This window comes from Podarcis pityusensis (assembly GCF_964106645.2).
Source record: "Podarcis pityusensis genome assembly, chromosome: 3".
NCBI lineage: Eukaryota > Metazoa > Chordata > Lepidosauria > Squamata > Lacertidae > Podarcis > Podarcis pityusensis.
In genome coordinates, this window is record NC_138026.1 from 15362420 (window position 1) to 15382786 (window position 20367).

Here is a 20367-nt window from a genome sequence, read left to right on the forward strand (position 1 = left end):
GGCAAAGTCTACATTGGATAATGGCTATCAAATGACCCAAAAGAAAACCAATAGCAATCGGCTGGGTAGGATGGATAAACATCATATGCTTTCTTTGACTCTGATGGGCTTAGAGATTTGGTCTTTCTCCAATTTGATTTAAGTAGCTCTTCACCAATGCTGAGACTATGAATGTTGTAAGTTATTTTGTGTTGTTCTGTCCCAGGCAGTGGTCCCAGCCAGGGGACAGGGTTCTAGCCTGAGCAGGGGCATGTGCTAGACGCAGATTCTATGGACTAAGAGATGCTAAACACAAGTTCAGGACACACAAAGTGAGGTCTAGCAAAAGTCATGTTCTAGTATGGAAAAGTCGGACAAAGCAGAGGGTAGGTCCCTGTAAGCATGATCAGGGAAAAGCAGAGGTCAATGTCCAAAAGGCAAGTCTCTTAGCAACTTGGATAGCTCCAGGTGGAACCTAGGCTGACAGTCAGACAAGGTAAGCTTGAATGTTATTCCCAACCACCAGAAATACCAGTCTGGACATTAAATGAGACTTCAGGTTCCCCTGAGCAATTAGCCCAACCCCAATGGGTGGTGATTCTTACTCATAAAGGACCCCAGCCTAGCTTAGGAACCATTCGCATATGTGTGTGTGATAAAAGGGAGACCTGTGTTGTATGTATGGCCTCTAAGGCATAGCTGTTGAAGGCTGAAGAAGGCCATGCAACCTCTTCAGGCCCAAGAAGTCCTAGCATCATGTTCTCCTCTGGTACTGAACTCCTAAAGGGGAATGGGGCATTGAAGGCTCATTCTGAGTGCAAATCCTCCTTCCAGTTTAAGCTGTCCAGTCTATGGCCTTTTGCCCCCAAGGATGGGGAGTCAGAGCCTTGCTTATAACAACTGTGTCACATTCTTTTATTTGTACAGTCCCATTCTGTAACATACTGACTTGCACAAAACACTTTGTCACTTGATTGCCTTTCCAATTGCTCTACCCACTTTGACATAAAAAGATAATCATCACTGAACTGAATGTTAGGAAAGAGAGGCTGAGATTCAATAGATAAAAAATTAAACTTGAATTTGAGCAGCATGGGTTTCTCCACACCTAAATCATATCAGCTAGCAATTTTGACATTTTAATACTGATTTTTAATTTTTATGACCAGGTGAACATTGAAAGCTGCTTTATTCAGAGACAGGCTATTCCCTCCAGTGGAGTATTGTCCATATCAGTCTCTCCCAACCTCCAGATGTTTTGGAATATAACTCCCATCAACCCCAGACTTAGTGGCCAATGATCAGGAATGGTCTGGAGGGCACCAGATTGAGGAAGGCTAGTCTGTACTGACTCTCGGGGGTTTCAGACAGGGGTCTTTCCCAGCCCTCCTTAGAGATGCTAGGGATTAAACCCGGTACCTCTTCTGTGTTGTATCACTGAGCTATAGTGATATATATATAACTTGCTGTTTGTGGTGAGTGCTGACAAGGGTTAAATGAAGTATGATAACTTCTGAAGGGCAATTACTGTTGTTCACTTTCACTGTTCCAAGTCACTATACAGAACTTCCTTGTGTAGGTGGGGCAATATAACAGCACCATGTTTGTAAACAAAAATTGCCCTTTTCCCTTATCGGGTATCCAAGAGCCCTAATAATAATAATAATAATAATAATAATAATAAATTATTTATACACTGCCCATCTGGCTGAGTTTCCCCAGCCACTCTGGGCGGCTTCCAGTCAAGTGTTAAAAACAATACAGCATTAAATATTAAAAACTTCCCTAAACAGGGCTGCCTTCAGATGTCTTTTAAAAAGAAAACTGCTTATTTCCTTAACATCTGAAGGGAGGGCGTTCCACAGGGGGGGTGCCACTACTGAGAAGGCCCTCTGTCTGGTTCCCTGTAACCTCACTTCTTGCAATGAGGGAACTGCCAGAAGGCCCTCGGTGCTGGATCTCAGTGTCTGGGCTGAATGATAGGGGTGGAGACGCTCCTTCAGGTATACAGGACCGAGGCTGTTTAGGGCTTTAAAGGTCAGCACCAACACACGTGCTCGGAAACGTACTGGGAGCCAATGCAGATCTCTCAGGACCGGTGTTGTGTGGTCCCGGTGGCCATTCCCAGTCTAGCTGCCACATTCTGGATTAATTGCAGTTTCCGGGTTACCCTCAAAGGTAGTCCCACGTAGAGCGCATTGCATATAGAGTCCTTACAGAGGTTCCCTATTGGTAGGAGAAAATAACAGAGGCCAACCAGAGAATATTGAGAAGCAAAGCAGCTAGTAAGCCTGATCTTTATTGATCTGTTGCAACAGGGTCCTCACTCACCACACACAGGAGGGAGAAGGAACCCAGAACAATTGCACACAAGGCCTTATATAGACTTTTGAAATTGCCACCCTGTAGATCAAGACTACCCCCAGAAACATCATAAATACATCACAGAAGGGGTGTAACCTAAGACCACCACCCAGATACATCATACCTACATCACAGAAAAGGCGATCTAAAACAGAAATTTGAATGTTGTTTTTTCTGTTTGCCAGGTTATCTGATTGCCTTTCCTGATAGTCTGTCACCCATTAAAATGCTGATTAGTCAATTCCTGATACAATGGGAAGGCTCCCTGACTCCCCTCCCTCCTTGCAGGGAAAACATTTGGTCAGCTTGGGAATCAAAATGGTTTCAGGTCGGTCTTCCTGTGCTGATCTATGTACGTGCTTGGTTGGTACACTTATGAATATTACCATATATCTAAGACCTCAAAATTCCTATCACACATGAAAAATGATCAACCAAATTGCTAGAACCAGTACTTGTTTCCCTGCTGTAGCAGAATACTTCTTAAGGGAAGAGGAAATAGCCCCCTTGATTTCTGCAGCACTGGAGTTTTAGGTTACTAAGATAAGTCCTTGAAATATTTCTTGCACAGGATGACAATGCACAATGCTTGCTTCCAATCTGGTGGGCAAGTGCCTGCATTGGATCCTGTCTCAAGTGGCATCTGTCTGTTTGTATATGACTTGTTTCTGCAACTCCCCTCCAGGATGTAGTACTGTGATCAAAGCATGACACTCATGGCTTGGGATATACAGCTGCTCACCACTGTGATGTGCATTCTGAATAGACCTCCTCCCCTGCTAGTACCATTAAAGTTCAGAAGAGATTTATGATCAGTGTCAAGCAACTCTTCCTTCAATTGAACCTGGAAAATAAAAGACAGTTTTCCACATCAGATGCTATTATTGATCCGAACATTCCACGAATCATAATGTCCTCTGATGATGACAATCAAGAACATTATTAGCAAATACAGAAGACTGAAATAGCCCCCGTTTAAATGTTGCGTTCCCGCATTTCATATGAGAACAGAGAGTTGTTAAACTCTATTTTGACACTGTTGAAAAGGAAAGGGGGGGGGGGAGAGACTCACAGGATTTTAGAACCCAGACAAAATTTATCAGTCATCTTAATCCCACAGAAAAATGTTCTGCTTTAGTTACACTTCTGATTAGCTGAGGCTTGGAGGAATGTTTGCTGATGTGTATTCACCTCTGTTGTATGAATTGCTCTGAAAGCAAACATTGTGTGCAGCATTAGGACATGTAAATAACTGTATTAAGGTCAGAGAGATGTACTTAGAAGCTGTAAGAGAGCCTGAAGTAAAACAAAAGTGATACAGCAGATGGATTATGTTAGCAAACACCAATCCATACCTGTTTACTACTGTAGATAGGCTTTCAGGCAACACTAGATTTCACAGTTAAAAGTGCCTAAGAATGCCATTCTTCCATTGTGCAGTCATTAAAATGCATTGAAGTGAATCTCTTTCCTGGCATTTTTCCCATTTAATCTTCTACGCTTGCAGAAATAGCCTCTTTCCATTTTCTTGAAGTGCATCATGTGAAATGTGAACCACACAGTGCCTGAATATTTGTTAATGGCTTTTTGTGTGTGGGTGCATTAACTGATGATAAAACAAGCAAGAATTTTTTTCACTCACTTCTTTAGCTGATGCTATATATACACAGGAGGGGGCTGGGGAATCTTCTTGTTTTTCTGCGCAACCTGAAAATAACTAAAGCAAAGCTATAGCAATTTTCTTGCTCCTTAACTTGCTGAGGACTGGACAAGTTATGGTCTTCATTTTCCACATACTGTTATTTTAAATTAGGCATGTAATGTCTTTTAAGAGTAGATTAGATGCTACCCTGCAAACTGCCTGTACTACATAATTGGACAGTCAAGATGTCTGATTGCAGAAAATAATACTGCACACAGACCTACATGTAACAGAGGAAAGAATAAAGCTTTGTGAATGTGTTCATTTTGGTGTAGAAAGGAATGTACAGCTGTAAGTGAGGAAAGGATAGAAGATTGGAATTGTGCCTTCTGGTGCCTCCCATTCCTTTATGTGTTCAAGGTACAACCTATACTCTTCATTTTGATAGGCTATCTGTGCTTTGGTGGACACGTGCAGGTATTTGTGAAGACAGCATCTTGAATATGTGAAGGCTGGCAAAAGTGTGATCCCAATCCCCGTGCCGTTTGTTCATTAATACAAATACAAACTTATGGGACGCGGGTGGCGCTGTGGTCTAAACCACTGAGCCTCTTGGGGTCTTCCGGGTTAGCGCCTCCGGCAATGGCGGAATTCCTCTGATCGGGAGGAATCCGCTCCGTGGAAATCAGGGTCTGGCCACCACGGCGAAGGCGGAGACCCACTAAAAACCACAGGCGGGAGAAGCTTGTGGACGTGGGATTCGGCTGGCACCTTTTGCGCCTCCCCTACTCGCGGGGAAACCCGGTTTCGGGGATCCGGAGCGACGTGGGGTGAGTGGTGCGGTGCTTCGAATCAACTGCTTCTTTCACAGAGTGAAGCCGCATTGCTGTTGCAGGAGAGCGCTGACTTTTTCCTGTGGACAATTTGATCTTAAAACAACTACCCGTGAGTAGAACGGAAAACTGGATTTTTAAACATCTTAATTTGGCACCGAAACGGGGAGGTTTCAAACAGGAAGTCCGCCTTCCCCTTTTGTAAATAGATTGAAGCAAAGAGGCTGCAAGCTAAAGTCTTGGAAAGTCTTTCACAAAGGATTAAACTTCCATTGGTTAAATCATCAAACCCCCCTTGGAAGCAGGAGAAGAGGGGGGAAATTTAAGATCGCGTAAGCCTGCAGGAGAGAGTGAAGAAAGTCAAATTACCACCGCTCTGAACCTGGAAACGGGCTGCTAGTAAGATTGAAATTTTGGATATGCTCATTGACTGTGAATAGATCGTCTGCTGACAGTAAGTTAAAGAAAAGAAATACATTGTTTCCATTGTCTCCTTCTGTGTTTAAAAAGGAGTAAAAGTAACTGAAAATTGAAACTAACTTTATTGTTTGAACTGTGCTTAAAAGGACTGATACAATTAGAAATTGTTTCCCCCTAGAGGAAGCTTTTGAAATTGTTACAAGAGCTGAGCTGGGGGAATTTCCACCTGCAAATAAAACTGTGAGAATCTGGGATTGACCTTGGACCGTTAAGAATGTTCACAGAAGAAGCCTTAGTGGTTGCATTATGTAAGATTAATGATTCATTGGAACAGCTTCATAAGAAGACGGATGCGAGGACTATAAAAATTGATAACTTGGAACAAAAAGTGACTAATTTGGCACAAAAAGTCAATATTAATACAGAAATTATTCAGGAATCGATACAGGGATCTATTTTGACATGGCAAATTGAGGAGAAGGCGGGGGAGAAAGTTTTTGCTGTGGAACCTAAAGTGGCACAAGTGGAGAGGGAGAGAGCCCCAGCCTTACGGTTGCAATTTGATGATTATAAGTTGATGCCTTCCAAGATTGAATTTAGAGAAAGTCAGACTTTTAGGATTGGAGCCCCACTTGGACTGGAGAAAGAAAGTTGGATAGGTCCCCTCATGCAGGGGTTTATTGACCTTTGGGACCTGGACTTGGGTCAGGAGGAGACTGGAGTTGTGGGGACTGCCAGACTTGGAGGAACTTTGAAACACGACTGGAAATATCTTTTGAATTTCAGTTCTAACTATGGAGATTTGGCTGACTTGTCGAGAAGGAATAAAAACATTGCTAGATGGGAATTTCCCGGAGATCTATTTTTCAGCATCAAAGGAAGGAAAATAAGAAAAAGATCAGGAGAAGATAAAGTAAAGTGCATGTATAAATATGAAGAAGACTTGCAGAAGGGACCTGGAAAAGAGTTAAGAGCCTCGGACAGAAGATCACCAGGTTGATGGGCTATATGGAATTGACAGAAATGACTGGCAGAACCCGAGACCAGGGAGAAGAGACGGTGGAAGAATATTGGAAAAAGTTTAAAATCTATGTATGGAAATAATGTAAAATTAATAAGTGTTAGAAAAATGTTGGAAGGGAATTATACGGCTTTAGTAGAAATATTTTAAGGAATTAAGTATAAATAAGTATTATAGTATTAATGGAAAATAAGGTTAAAATTGTTGGGATACTGCCAGGGAGATAAAGTCCACCAAGGCCCCCAAGCCGTCTGCTGGACGATCCATCGACCTCCTGTAGGCACGCAGCGACATGAGTTTCTAGAAAATATCTTGCCACATTCCGGAGCTCATGCACACTCTATCAGCAGATAATGCACAGCCAAAAGTTGCAGTCAGGAGAGCATTATTTACAAGTTTATTCAGCGTTGATCAGAACACAGAAAAACATGACTGACTGCTTTAGTGTCTACGACACAGAGAGAAAAACGAAAGCAACAGAAAACATAAACATCCTGTGAACAGGAAATACGCAGACTCTGACTCACAAAGCCTGCTCCCTTTTAAGGTGGAACGGAAATATCCTAACATCCTCCCCCTTTCCGTGTAACCTGTAGTACCTGTGGTTCAACCCAATTGCAACTTTTGTACATAAACCTTAAGTTGTTCTCTGTTAACAACCTTAGACAACAGATCAGCAGGAATTTCATTTCCTGGCATGTAGGACACCTGAATGAGTCCTTTCTGAATACACTCTCTTGCACGATGTAGCTTAATCTGCAAGTACTTGGTCCTTTGCTTGCAACTCTCCGAGTTCAGCAAAGCCAAAAACGATCTATTGTCTTGATACACTTGTACAGGACATTTCACAGAAACTCTGATGTCCTTAAACAGTTGCATCAACCATTCACAATCCATGAGTGAAAATGACAGAGCATTGAGTTCTGCTTCACAGGAACTTAGGCTCACTGTCGTCTGCTTTTTGCACAACCAGTCAAACAGGCAGTGGTTGTACATGTAGCATACTCCAGAAGTGCTTGTACCATCCGTGGTGTCACTTCCAAAACTTGCATCTGCAAAGATTTCAGGACCTCCAGTCTTCTGACTGGTGAACCTCAGCCTGTAGTGCAAAGTCCCTTTCAAATAGCGGGCTATGCGCTTCAGAGCTTTCCAATCCTGAACAGTAGGATTGTTAGCATGTCTGCTAAGCAGGTTACAGCTTACAGCTATGTCAGGTCTTGAGCATCTAGCAATGAAATTCAACTTGCCTAGAATGCATCTGTACAGCGTTGTGTCAGAAAACGCTTCAGCAGTACTGTCTACCTGGTAACCTGTCACCATCGGTGTGTCTGCTGGGTTTGCATCAACCAAATTCAACCTGGTTAATACATCAGCAATTTTCTGTGTTTGGTGTACCAGAAAATTACCTGCTTGGTCCCTCTCCACCTGCAGAGAAAGATAGTTGGATACCTCACCAAGATCCTTCATGTCAAAGTGCTCCTTCAGTTGAGCTAGGGTGCTTTGGTACAAAGCCTGATTCTTCCAAAACATCAGAAGATCATCAACAAAACATAAACAATACAGTTTGTTTTGCCCCTCCTCCTTGACAAACACACACGGATCAGCTTTGCCCTGGTGAAAACCTAGAGAAAGCAACGTCTCAGTGAGCTTTGTGTTCCAACACCTGGCACTCTGCTTGAGACCATACAAGGATTTCCGCAGTTTACAGACCATTCCCTTCTGTATCTGCATCCCATCAGGTGGAAGCATAAACAGCTCCTCCCCCAGAATCCGGTACAAAAAAGCTGTATTAATGTCATGATGGGAAACATGCAGTTTCTCCTCCGCAGCAATCTTGAGCATCAGCCAAATGCTCTCATATTTGACTGTGGGAGAGTAGGTCTCGTGGTAATCCTGTCCTGGTACCTGTGAAAAACCTCTGGCAACCAATCTGGCTTTGTGTCTAACTACCTTGCCATTCTGGTCTGTCTTGGCCTTGAAGACCCATTTGCTGCCAACCAGTCTCATTCCTGGGACTACCGGTACCAATTCCCAAGTTTGGTTCCTGTTCAAGGAATCAACTTCAGCCTTCATGGCATTAAGCCAAGGCTCAGCATCTTTAGAGGTTAACTCCTGAACCTCTTTGAAGCTTGAAGGTTCCCACACCTTCTCTGAGCTACTAAGAACAGCAGTTGCTGTCTTAGCAAACTCATCAGCAAATCTCTTTGGAGGTCTGCCCTTTGTGGCTCTCTCAGATCTGCGTACTAGACGCAAGTCTTCTGGACTCATCTCCTCCTTCTTAGGAGAAAAGTGACCAATGGTGAACAGTGGTTGTTCCAGTTCATTGTCAGACGCATCAGACGGTCTGACTGAGGCCTTTGCGCTCTTGTAGTCTGCTGTGTCATCACTGTCACTGACACCAGCAGCAGCGCCGCCCACTGAACTGGAATCCGAACTCTGATCATCATCGTCATCATCATCCTCAGCAGCTTCCTCAGCTTTATCTGCTTTCTTCACATCACCTTCATCCTCCTCTGGGTAACTCTGGAAAATTCCCACATTTCCCCCCCACTTAGGATTGTACTCAACACTCTTTGTGAACTTAATGGACTTAGAGTTGGTCATCCATACCCTGTATGCACCTTTTTCGTACCCCATGAACAAACCATGTGCCCCACGCTTCCCAAGCTTGTTGCTCTGTGGGGTGTGTACCCACATGTCAGAACCAAAGATTCTCATGTGTTTGATGTTGGGTTTCTTACCAAACATCTTCTCATAGGGGGTACAACCAATAGGTGATGACAATCTGTGATTATAAGTGTAAGCAAAATTTGACAGAGCCTCCCCCCAATACTTATCAGGGAGATTGGCATCATGCAACAAGGTTTTCATTCCTTGCAGCAACGTTTGATTTGCTCGCTCCGCAAGCCCATTCATCCATGGTGATCTAGGCGTTGACAAGTCATGCTGGATTCCCTTCTCAGTCAGGAAAGCTTCAAACTGCTGAGAAGTGAACTCCCCGCCTCGATCAGTAAACAGACAGCCAATACGTTTACTGTGAACATTCTCCAACCAAGCACAGAATGCCTTGAACTTAGGAAATGCTTGCGATTTCTGCTCGAGCATAAACACATGAATGTACCTGGAAAAAGAGTCAATTAGAACCATGAAGTACCTTGCTCCACCCAAAGAGGGCGCAAGTGGACCAACCAGGTCTGCGTGCACTAGCTGGTAGGGTTTGGAAGCCTGCCTGCTAGACTCCTTGCCTTTTGGAGCAACCTTCACCTTGTTCTCTGCACAAGATACACATTTCATGTGAAACTTGCAGGGTTTGATGTTCAAACCCTCAACCATCTCTGGCATCTTGTCCAGTGCCTTCCAAGAGAGGTGGCAAAACCTTCAATGTGCATCGTGAATGCATCCTGCATGAAGAACTTTGTTAGTTTGTGCAACACAACAAGAATCAACATTAGACACAACAGCACCAATGTCATCATAAGTTATACAGAACAAGCCACCCATAAACTTTGCATGCAAAATGTCCTCTTTGCCTTTTCTGATGACACAGACGCTCCTCTTGAAGGAAATCTCAAAACCACGCCCAGTCAGCTGTGGGACACTGAGCAAATTGTCTGCAGCACCTGGAACATATAGTACATCTTTGATGGTAGTGTGCAGACTTGCCAGTTTCACAGTCCCTTCTCCTGCGATTCGCAACGTCTTTCCGTCAGCCAGGTGGATCTCACCATCTTGAGGCGTGAAGGAGATAAACAGGTGGCGGTCTTTCGACACATGGCGGGTACAGCCTGAATCAACAACAAACCTGGCTTTGACCTTTGGAGCAGTCTTTGCAGCAAGCAAAACCTTGTTTTCCACCGGCGTGGGCTTTTGCAGCTTGCCCCCCTGCTCCTGGCCATCAGACTTACCTTTAGCCTTTGGTGAAGCTGTGCCAGTAAACAAAACCTTGTTTTCCACTGGCGTGGGCTCTTCACCCTCCCTCTGCTTCTGGCCATCTGCAGGCGTCTGCCTCTGTTTACCTTTGCCCTTCCGGCCTCTGCAAAGGCGATGACCTTGGCTCCCATGAGAGACAGAGCTTTCAGCTGCCGACTCCTTGGCTCCCCCTGGAGGCTGGAATGCTGCCTGGGATGACGTGACAGTCAGCTCCCCCTGCAGCTTGCAACCGGTGCCCTCGGCATCCCTGCATTCACTCGCATTCTGGGAAACAGCCAGGACCTCCGATGCAGTCAAACTCTGGGCTGGGATGACTGGCAGATGGGCTATCTTCAAAGCATGCCACATCTTACGTGCAGTGGAGTTTCCAGCAAGCGTTTTAATTTCCTCCAGAGAGACGGACAAGACTATTATGTCTATCGCCTTCGCATTTTCGGCCCTCCATCTATCTGTCAGAGGAACTGGAGGGGCCTCACACACAGTATGCCACACTCCAAACTGACGCAGCAAACTCTCACACCATTTTGCCCAGGTTTTATAATTGTGCCGATTTAACTTTGGGCACTCAGCAGCCTCAGAAGCCTGGAAAAACTCCATTCCAGCTTTTTATTTGAGCCTGAGTCTTATTCACTTCAGAGACTCCTTATCTTGGCTCCCATTAATCACGAAGCCTTTGGCGCGGCTCCCAGATCCAATTAGGTCTGCCGGACATCAAAGGGACTTTGCCGCGGCAACGAAAAGCCTCACTTTTGCTTTTCCTCCACATACCTTTCAGCAGTCTGTCGCAGTCTTACTCTCCTGTAAGTGCTGTGAATCTGGGCCCATAACCTGTTGTTGGGATACTGCCAGGGAGGTAAAATCCACCAAGGCCCCCAAGCCGTCTGCCGGACGATCCATCGACCTCCCATAGGCACGCAGCGACATGAGTTTCTAGAAAATATCTTGCCACATTCCGGAGCTCATGTACACTCTATCAGCAGATAATGCACAGCCAAAAGTTGCAGTCAGGAGAGCATTATTTACAAGTTTATTCAGCGTTGATCAGAACACAGAAAAACATGACTGACTGCTTTAGTGTCTACGACACAGAGAGAAAAACGAAAGCAACAGAAAACATAAACATCCTGTGAACAGGAAATACGCAGACTCTGACTCACAAAGCCTGCTCCCTTTTAAGGTGGAACGGAAATATTAAGTATAAATAAGTATTATAGTATTAATGGAAAATAAGGTTAAAATATGTTAAGATAATTACATGACAGAAAAAAGAGAAAGATGGAAAGGATTTGCTGAAACAATTAATAGAAATGGAATACAAAAAGGGAGGTGAGAGGAGGTCGCTGAAACAAGGGAATGAAAGAGAGGATATTGAGATGGTATGATGTGTGTTTTTTGAATTGTTTTTGCTTTTGTTTTGTATAATGTGTTAATGTTAATGTTGCGTTCTGTATTGTTTATATATTGTATTGTATTGTTTTCTCTTTTGCTTTTTTTCTTCTTTTCTTTTTTCTTTTCTTTTTTTTCTTTTTGTAAGGTTTAAAAGCAATAAATATCATTTTAAAAAACAAACAAACCACTAAGCCTCTTGAGCTTGCTGATCAGAAAGTCAGTGGTTTGAATCTTCGCGATGGGGTGAGCTCCCGTTGCTCTGCCCCAGCTCCTGCCAACCTAGCACTTTGAAAGCACACCAGTGCAAGTCGATAATTAGGTACCGCTGTGACAGGAAGGTAAACAGCGTTTCCATGTGCTCTGGCTTCTGTCACGGTGTTCCGTTGCAGCAGAAGCAGTTTAGTCATGCTGGCCACATGACCCCGGAAAGCTGTGGACAAATGCCAGCTCCCTCGGCCTGAAGCTAGATGATTGCCACAACCCCATAGTCGCCTTTGACTGAACTTAACTGTCCAGGGGTCCTTTACCTTTCTCTTTCTTTTTTTACCTAATATGAACTTGTACTAATATGAACATCTGCATCTTGCTTCTCTTCCAAAAGATGAATCAAATGAACATACAATTCCGCTCTTACTTTATTCTCCCACCTCATTAAAAGCATTGTTACTGTTCCCCAACTTTATTATCTTTTACAAGTTTATTTGGATAAGCAAGCAGAATAATTTGCTTTAGTCTCTCCCCAGTTCTAGTTAGCTCAGTTCCGACGAGTTGCAAATTGGGGAGCAGACATAGAAATCACTACTCTAGCATCCTTGGAGCGCAGAGGAAGGGTCACTGCACACAGTCTATGTTTTGTCTCTGAGAGTGGATCCAACCATCTACACGTTTGTTGATTTAATGAAAGCAGATATAGATCTGGTTCAAATTTTAAAATGGTCACCTTGGGTTGTATTCCCCCTCTCCTCGGGGCCTGTTTAACCCCTCTGTTGGTAGAATGGTGCATAGAGAAATGGCTTTGCAGACTGGGCTGTACAGATCACGATGGCCAGCAGCCATTTCTGAATGTGCCGTGTATGACCATGGGAAATGGCTGCCATCCAGCAGTGTACAGCCTGGTTTATAAAGCAATTTTGCTTTCCCAGGGTTTGCCATATTTCAGAAAGTAAAAACCAGGACACCCCAAAAGTTGTTGGGCTTTTCGATTGACTTGACAAAGACCCAGGACAAAGTGCCACCTTTCAGAACCACCACCCCCACCCAGACGTCAACTTTGCCTTTGAAATCTTGATAGTTTCCGGGAAAATCTGGATTTATGGCAGCTCTAGCTTTCCATGCATTCTGTACCAGAAGAATTATGTGGAAGGAATGGCAGAAATGCAACCATCTGATAGGCTGAATCGTCAGGCCATGTTAAGCAGCAGGTTCCATTAATATACCAGATAGGTGGGGGAGGAGGGAGGGAATGGCATCCTGGCACTCATATCTGTTGTGTGACCTGGGTCCTAGAAGCATTGTTGTTGTTGTTGTTTAGTTGTGTCCGACTGTTTGTGACCCCATGGACCAGAGCACGCCAGACACTCCTGTCTTCCACTGCCTCCCACAGTTTGGTCAAACTCATGTTGGTAGCTTCGAGAACACTGTCCAACCATCTCGTCCTCTGTCGTCCCCTACTCCTTGTGCCCTCAATCTTTCCCAATATCAGGGTCTTTTCCAGAGAGCCTTCTCTTCTCATGAGGTGGCCAAAGTCTTGGAGCCTCAGCTTCAGGATCTGTCCTTCCAGTGAGCACTCAGGGCTGATTTCCTTAAGAATGGAGAGGTTTGATCTTCTTGCAGTCCGTGGGACTCTCAAGAGTCTCCTCCAGCACCATAATTCAAAAGCATCAATTCTTCGGCGATCAGCCTTCTTTATGGTCCAGCTCTCACTTCCATACATCACTACTGGGAAAACCATAGCTTTAACTATACGGACCTTTGTTGGCAAGGTGATGTCTCTGCTTTTTAAGATGCTGTCTAGGTTTGCCTAGAAGCATTAATGGTGTATCACGAGGACTTCCTTTTATCAGATTTATTGATTGCATAGGAGAGGAGGTACTTTCTTTCAGTTTGGAAGGCCACATTCCTCAAAGAGGTGCATATTGGGGTGTAAATAATCTGTTTCCCCCTTGGACAGCAAGCCTGTCAAACATGTCTCTCTTAAGCTGTTGTGCCGCTTGCCTCTGTCGACTGGCTAATGCACCCCTGGCTTTTGGTGCCCTTGTCCTTTTCAGTATTCCGAAGGCACACTCACTGCAGCAACATAGGCCAGTGTCACTCTTATTACCTTTACCTGTTTTATCTTTTGTGAAATTGAGCCTTTAGCCAGAATTGTCTGAGCTGCTTCTCCAGCAATTGGTTACCTGTGAGACTCCTCGAGCTCATTTCACTCAAGTAATTTGATTCCCCCATGCTTATGAAGATTGCTTTTTTGCTGAAGGCCATCATGGAAGAGAACAGACCCGTACCGTTATAAGCAATAACACAGCTCCAAGATAAAACAGTGAAAATGGTTGGAAAGCTGGGGTTGCATTCTAGCTCGTGTCATTCATACCCTGTTGGTGAATAGCCTTGCCTTTTGCATTAGCTGTCATGATAAGGTAGCCCCTGGTTCGTTTTATCACCTGCCCTGCTTTCTAAAAATCTGGTTCAAATGGTGCAGTAACTCTCTGGACATTGAACAGCTTCTTATCTTTCTGCAGGGTATGGGAAGAAGCTCTGCAATTCCCAAATAGTTACTGCATTTGAACCAGCTCCATGGTGGTAGATCGCATGCTTTGGTATGCAGAAGTTGTCGGGTTGAATCCTTGACATCTCCAGGAAAAGATTCTTACCTGACACCCGGAGAGCTACTTCCAGTCACTGTAGGCAAATCTGAGCTATATAAATAGGCAACATGATTGTTAGTGTGTGTGTGTTTATATTGCTTTATCAGAGCTTCCAGCAAGGACACGAAGGTGTAAATATTAGCATTTTAAAGGTGAATCATTCCTGCTGGAAGAAAAATGTTTCTTTTGAAAATAGGCTATACATAAACAATCATATATTTTAGTTGGCTGAAATACTGTTTTGGCACTGTTGGCTGAAACACTGTTCATTATAATTTATGATCAAGAAGGCATAGAAGAGTAAGTTAGGGAAACAATGCACTGCGGAGGCCATTGCTAAAGGGGTTATGATATTAATTTAAACTCATCTATAAATGGTGGGTATATATTGGATATGCAGTTCATTTAAAAAAAAAATCTTTTCCATGGTTACAGCCATGCAATTTCCATCTAAAATAATGAGCCATGCATATAGAGCTAGGACAGAATTGGATCAATCAATCTTTCAACTATACCTTCTGTTCTGTATTCTCTATTAAAAAGGCATACAGGAACTTCTGCAGTACTACAATTCCCAGCAGACTTTGTAAGGCACGCAGGAAATAAAAGGATCAAGGAAATATAGTAGCAGCCAGGGGAAAGAGCTAGAGATTAGAAGAAATACGTTTCTAGTAAGCACAGGAATGGCTAGAGATCAGAACTGTTGGAGGAATAAAAAGGTTTAAAACAACCATCTAAAAAGTGATTTCATTGTTAGACGAACATCAAACTTGTCCTAGTCTTATACAGTCTGCCAAATTGGCATTTTCCCCTCAAAGCCAAATTATTATTATTATTTTAAAGGGGGATGATTAAATCTTTTCATCCATTCAAATTATATTTCAAAATGGTTCCTATACAGTAGCTCATATTGCCGTGCTTTGTTTTCTTATTGCCAAGGCTGAACATAATCTTAGAATATTTAAGTCTTATCTGTTCTAAGAGAAATTATTTCTAAGCTAGGTATTTTCAAGTTTGCTTGTTGGCTAAGGAGGTAATTGTTTGGGTAATTAGCCAACATTTCCTAACTTTGAACTGAATTCATGTAAAAAAACCTTAGATCCGTGCTATCTAGCAGCTGTAGTTCAGGAAAATCGGCTTAAAATCCAGAGTCCTTGCAAAGTTTTCAGGAGAGTTGCTGCTCAGCAAAGTTATTTGCTTTTATCTGGAAAGCTCAGATCTTGGAAAGCTTTCCAATGAAATTATTTGGGAAATTTCACGTGGGCCAGAACAAAGCAAAGCCATGGGATCAGATTCTGAGGCTAGACCAAAGAGATCAGCCTCAAATTGGATACGTCTCATTCAAAGCAAGGCAATTGTGTGGGTGCACACACACACACACACACACACACACACGGAATAAAATGTCACTTTGGGATCTTACTTTGAGAATTACTCTGTAGCATAACCTGTCTGTCTTGCAAACCCAGCTTTTGTCAGGAACCATCAGCAGTATCAGTATTAACGTTTTGTTTCTTTGTATGTCAATGACCTGCTATACAGCAGATGGAAGCAACCTTAGAATAATTTTTAGCAATAACACATTTGGAATTAATTAATCTAGAGCTAGCTACTAATGATGGCGAGGAAAGATAAGAACCAATTTTAAAGTATGTACTGCACTTCCTAATTATTTCCATAATATCCAAAGGATCAAAGGATCCAGATGGAAGGGACCAAAGGGAGCACTTTGTACTTTATCACAGTACATTATATCCTATGACTTGGGATAGGAAAGGTTTCTGCCTAAGAGAATTGGAGAATTGGATTTGAGATTTGAGATGCGCTGACATAATTGGGGTGCATGATACCTACCAGAAAAATGAATCGGAATAATTGTGGCCCCATCATTTTCTTCCAGCATACATTGACATATACATACAGAGCTCTGGGATCATGATGCAACTATGAACTTGCACCATTTCCTGCTGTGTGAGCCTGAACCTAGAGCTCTCTCACACACATTGACCCTGGCGCACAACTTGGAAACTTTTACTTCCGCAGCCTCAGTTTCCTGATATATTAGCAATTGGGGAACTGTAGTGTATTTAACTTCTAGTTGATATACACCACATGCCAAAACTATAGTTTGAAGACTATGCATGCTGACCAGAGAATATCCATAGTGCGCAGAGAATCTACAAATTAAGTCAACATACATTATTCAAGGATTGTTGGAGACTATGCATAATGACCAGGAAATTTGGAAGGATTATGTGCACATTCTTGTATTTACACACACACAAACACATTTAAATTACTCTCTCTGAGTATGCATTCATGTGCCCTTTGGATTGTGGTTCTGCTAATTTGAAAGGCCTAGAAGAAATAAAAGGTATAGCTGGCAACTGTTTTATGAATTTGCTTTAAACATCATGTAACCACATATCATTATTAAATTATATTGCATGTTGCTCTTCTCTCCCAGGGTTGTTGTTTTTGTTTTTAATCCCTTACTATGGTCATATCCTAACTCAACATTGTCTCTCTTAATTCTTCATCTCCTGTATTTCCATTCTGTGGTTTGCTGTTCCTCAGGCTCTGGTCCTCTTTGACCAGAAAACCAAGGTTGCAATCCTGTAATTTCTTACTTGAGAGCAACTGCAATTAAATGCATTGGGACTTACTTCAGAGTGAACATACATTGACTTGCTTTTAACTGGCTTTTAAACAAAGACAGAGTTGAAGTTGTCAGATAAATCTGTTGTCAAAATGGGTCATCTCACTTACAAATAAAGGTTTGCTCTTAAATCAGGAAAGGTTATCCCAAAGGTTATCTGAACATATATGCATAAAATATTTGCATCAAGTTATGCTGCTATGTTTAAAGATGTGTAGCTGCATGGATAAAAACTATTTCTTCTATTTCTTTCTTTGCTTAGGTTTTCCAAACGAGCCAGCTGCAATCATTGCACTTACCACAATCAAGGAATGGTTAAGCAAGAATTATCATGAGGTATGGCTATAGATATAAATTCAAAATCTTTCATGTTGAGCTTTGCATTTTCTTGGAAACCATGAGATTGAACAGTTGCACTGATTCCTAAATTGTGGAGGTAGTATATAAAATGAATCCTGATGTCACTGTGTATTACTTAGCCAGACAACAGAATGTCCATATTTTTAAACTATTACCTGGCCTGTAAACTATTTCTAGCAGTGTGAAAGGGTACAAATTGCCCTCCAAGGTTTTTGCTCACTATTTTGTCATGTATATAAAAAGCAATGTAAGACTTGGTAGTTCTGAATCTCTTGTCAGCTATGATTGGGAATGGTGAAGACTGACTCAATAACACTTAGAATTCGCCACTATGTGCTGGGATCTGTGTTGGTAAGGTTTGCAGTTAGCATTTCACCTTTTTCCCTTATGAGTCATGGCATTTTGTTGTGGATAGAACAGATCTGCATATAGAAAGCATCCTTTGCCGATATAGGTTTTGGTTCATATACTATGTTGTATGACTGTTTCGCTTGAGCAAGAACTCGTGCATAAGCAGTAAGATGAAAACTGCCAGGACCAGCTCGAGATATTTTGGTCCCAGAGGTAAACCACAAAATGGCAGCCCCCTCCCTGCTGGGGAAGAAGGGGTGAGTGAAGATCTGCCTCAATAACAAGGGGGGAATAAAGATCTGCTGCCCCTGTGGTTCCTGCGACCCGAGGAGGTTGCCTCCCCTGGTCTCATGGGAGGGCTGGCCCTGAAAACTTCTATAGACCCTACCTACAGTGGCATTGTGCAATTGATTGCATAAGCAGTTGCCAACTAGCTTTTGGGGCTATTTTTCTTTGGTTCATAGTTCATAAAATTAGGGATGTAAGGAGGCCATGATTTCTGTCCTGTCCTGTTTCTGTTCTGCTGCAGTTCAGCTTCTGCTAAAGCTTGTTTTTTGTCTTGCTCTTTGCAGTGGCTGAAGCGAATATAATTGATTATGTAATTTATTACATAATCAATTTGGAAGGGCAACATCAAAAGCAAGGCAGAAAATAGCCTAACATTTGTGAACTGGATAAACAACACACCATAGCATATAGTGCTTGTATTCGCTTGCATAATTTCTGTTTCTGACCTCCGACAAACATTCAGATTGTGGCCATTTCCAAACTCATTTTTGATTCTGACAAAATTCTCCATCATCCATATTTCGGAGCAAACCGTTTTTTAAGCACATGCAAATTGTCTTAGAACAATAGGACAATAATTAAAGAAAACCTGGTATTCCACTGCTCAAATAAAACTTAAGGGGGACTAATTGCTCCCCTTGGATAGCTAAGAGGAAGTAAGTGAGACTATCTAAATGTAAAAAGTGACTGACAGCCATATCTACTCAGAAGTCAGTCCTGTTGAATTCAATTGAGTTTACTCCCAGGCAACTGGGGTGAGGATTACAGCCAGAGTTAATTCTTTAATCATCAGGATAACTGTTTTGGCTCATACACGCATACACCCCTCAGGATTTCAAAGCTGGTCAGCTATAATCCTGAATTCATTTACTAAGACAGTATGTTCTGTTTATTTCCATGGGAGTTCAAGCACATGTATTTAGGATTGAATGAACAATCCATACAAATTAGCAAGCACCTTTCCAAAGTCTCTTATTCCGATATAGCACAAAAGTTACTGCATGCTAAATGCAGAACTCAGCATGGTGGAAACAATTTATGCACTTCCATTAGGAGGAAGACCACTGCAGCAGCATCGACTAAAGCCGATCTACACCAGGTTCCCTTGAGAAACCCACATAGTAAATAATGACTCGTATCTAGTTGTTCTTTACGAATTGCTCTGATCTGGTATTGAAATACAAGTCCTTAGTGGAACTAATTTCTGGCCATGTTTTACACTGAAGTCTGCTGACTTGCAGCTAGAGGGTAAATCGAGTTTGAGGTTAGTAAATGGCAATATATTGTAAGTGTAGAAATCCTTTGCATCGAGTTCACAAGAATGGCAATAGTCAGCAGTACCAGGCTAATTCACTGCAGCCTCCTAGGTTATCTCTTTGGTAAACTACATTTTCACATTTTACAAAATACTCTGAGGGTTTAATAGAATCCTTCAGATCACAGAATAGAATTGGACCTTGTCCCATAGGAAATTACCCTCTAGAAATGCATTCAAGAAAAGCACATTAAGCCCCTCAAATGGATAGAATGCTGTTTTTGGTGTTCATTTGACAAGGTTAGAGATATGACCACTTGTTTGCTCATTATAATATTACAAAGAAACGGCAGCTTTTCTAGCTAATGGTGTCAGTTTCCCATTCCTTGGTAGAAATCTTTGCAGTTCACCGTGCTGAAGTTTTTATCACTTCTGTTTCAAAGTTGTGTTCTGTGCAAAAGACGTTCTGCCAGTGGCCTGGTCTTGACAGTGTTGAGAAGGACTTAATAAAATTAGTAGTTTTGACTAAAGCCACGTTTTCCTTGTGCTTGAGGTTTTGTTTAATTTCTTGGTTAGTATTATTATCTTCTGCTGCTTTTATTTTCTAACCGGATACAGTGGTACCTCGCAAGACGAATGCCTCGCAAGACAAAAAACTCGCAAGACGAAAGGGTTTTTTGTTTTTTGAGCTGCTTCGCAAGACGATTTCCCCTATGGGCTTGCTTAGCAAGACGGAAACGTCTTGCAAGTTTGTTTCCTTTTTCTTAACACCGTTAATACAGTTGCGACTTGACTTCGAGGAGCAACTCATAGAACGCGGTGTGGTAGCCTTTTTTGAGGTTTTTAAAGACTTTGGTGATTTTTGAAGCTTTTCCAAAACTTTCCCAACACCGTGCTTCGCAAGACGAAAAAAATCGCAAGACGTCAAAACTCGCGGAACGAATTAATTTCGTCTTGCGAGGCACCACTGTACTTTGTTTAATGCTTACTTAGCACCAGTGGTATAGTAGAAGCT

At 42.5% G+C, this 20367-nt stretch overlaps 1 protein-coding gene across 4 annotated transcripts in view; it reads left to right on the forward strand.

The window, feature by feature from the left end:
• The window catches only part of MACROD2 (mono-ADP ribosylhydrolase 2), a 978088-nt gene that overhangs the window by 595041 nt on the left and 362680 nt on the right, over positions 1–20367 (forward strand). For all 4 annotated transcript variants that reach the window (XM_080999221.1, XM_080999220.1, XM_080999219.1 and 1 more), the window contains exon 8: positions 17361–17434. In XM_080999221.1, coding sequence (XP_080855347.1) covers positions 17361–17434 — 74 coding nt within the window. The remainder of the gene's footprint in view (positions 1–17360; positions 17435–20367) is intronic.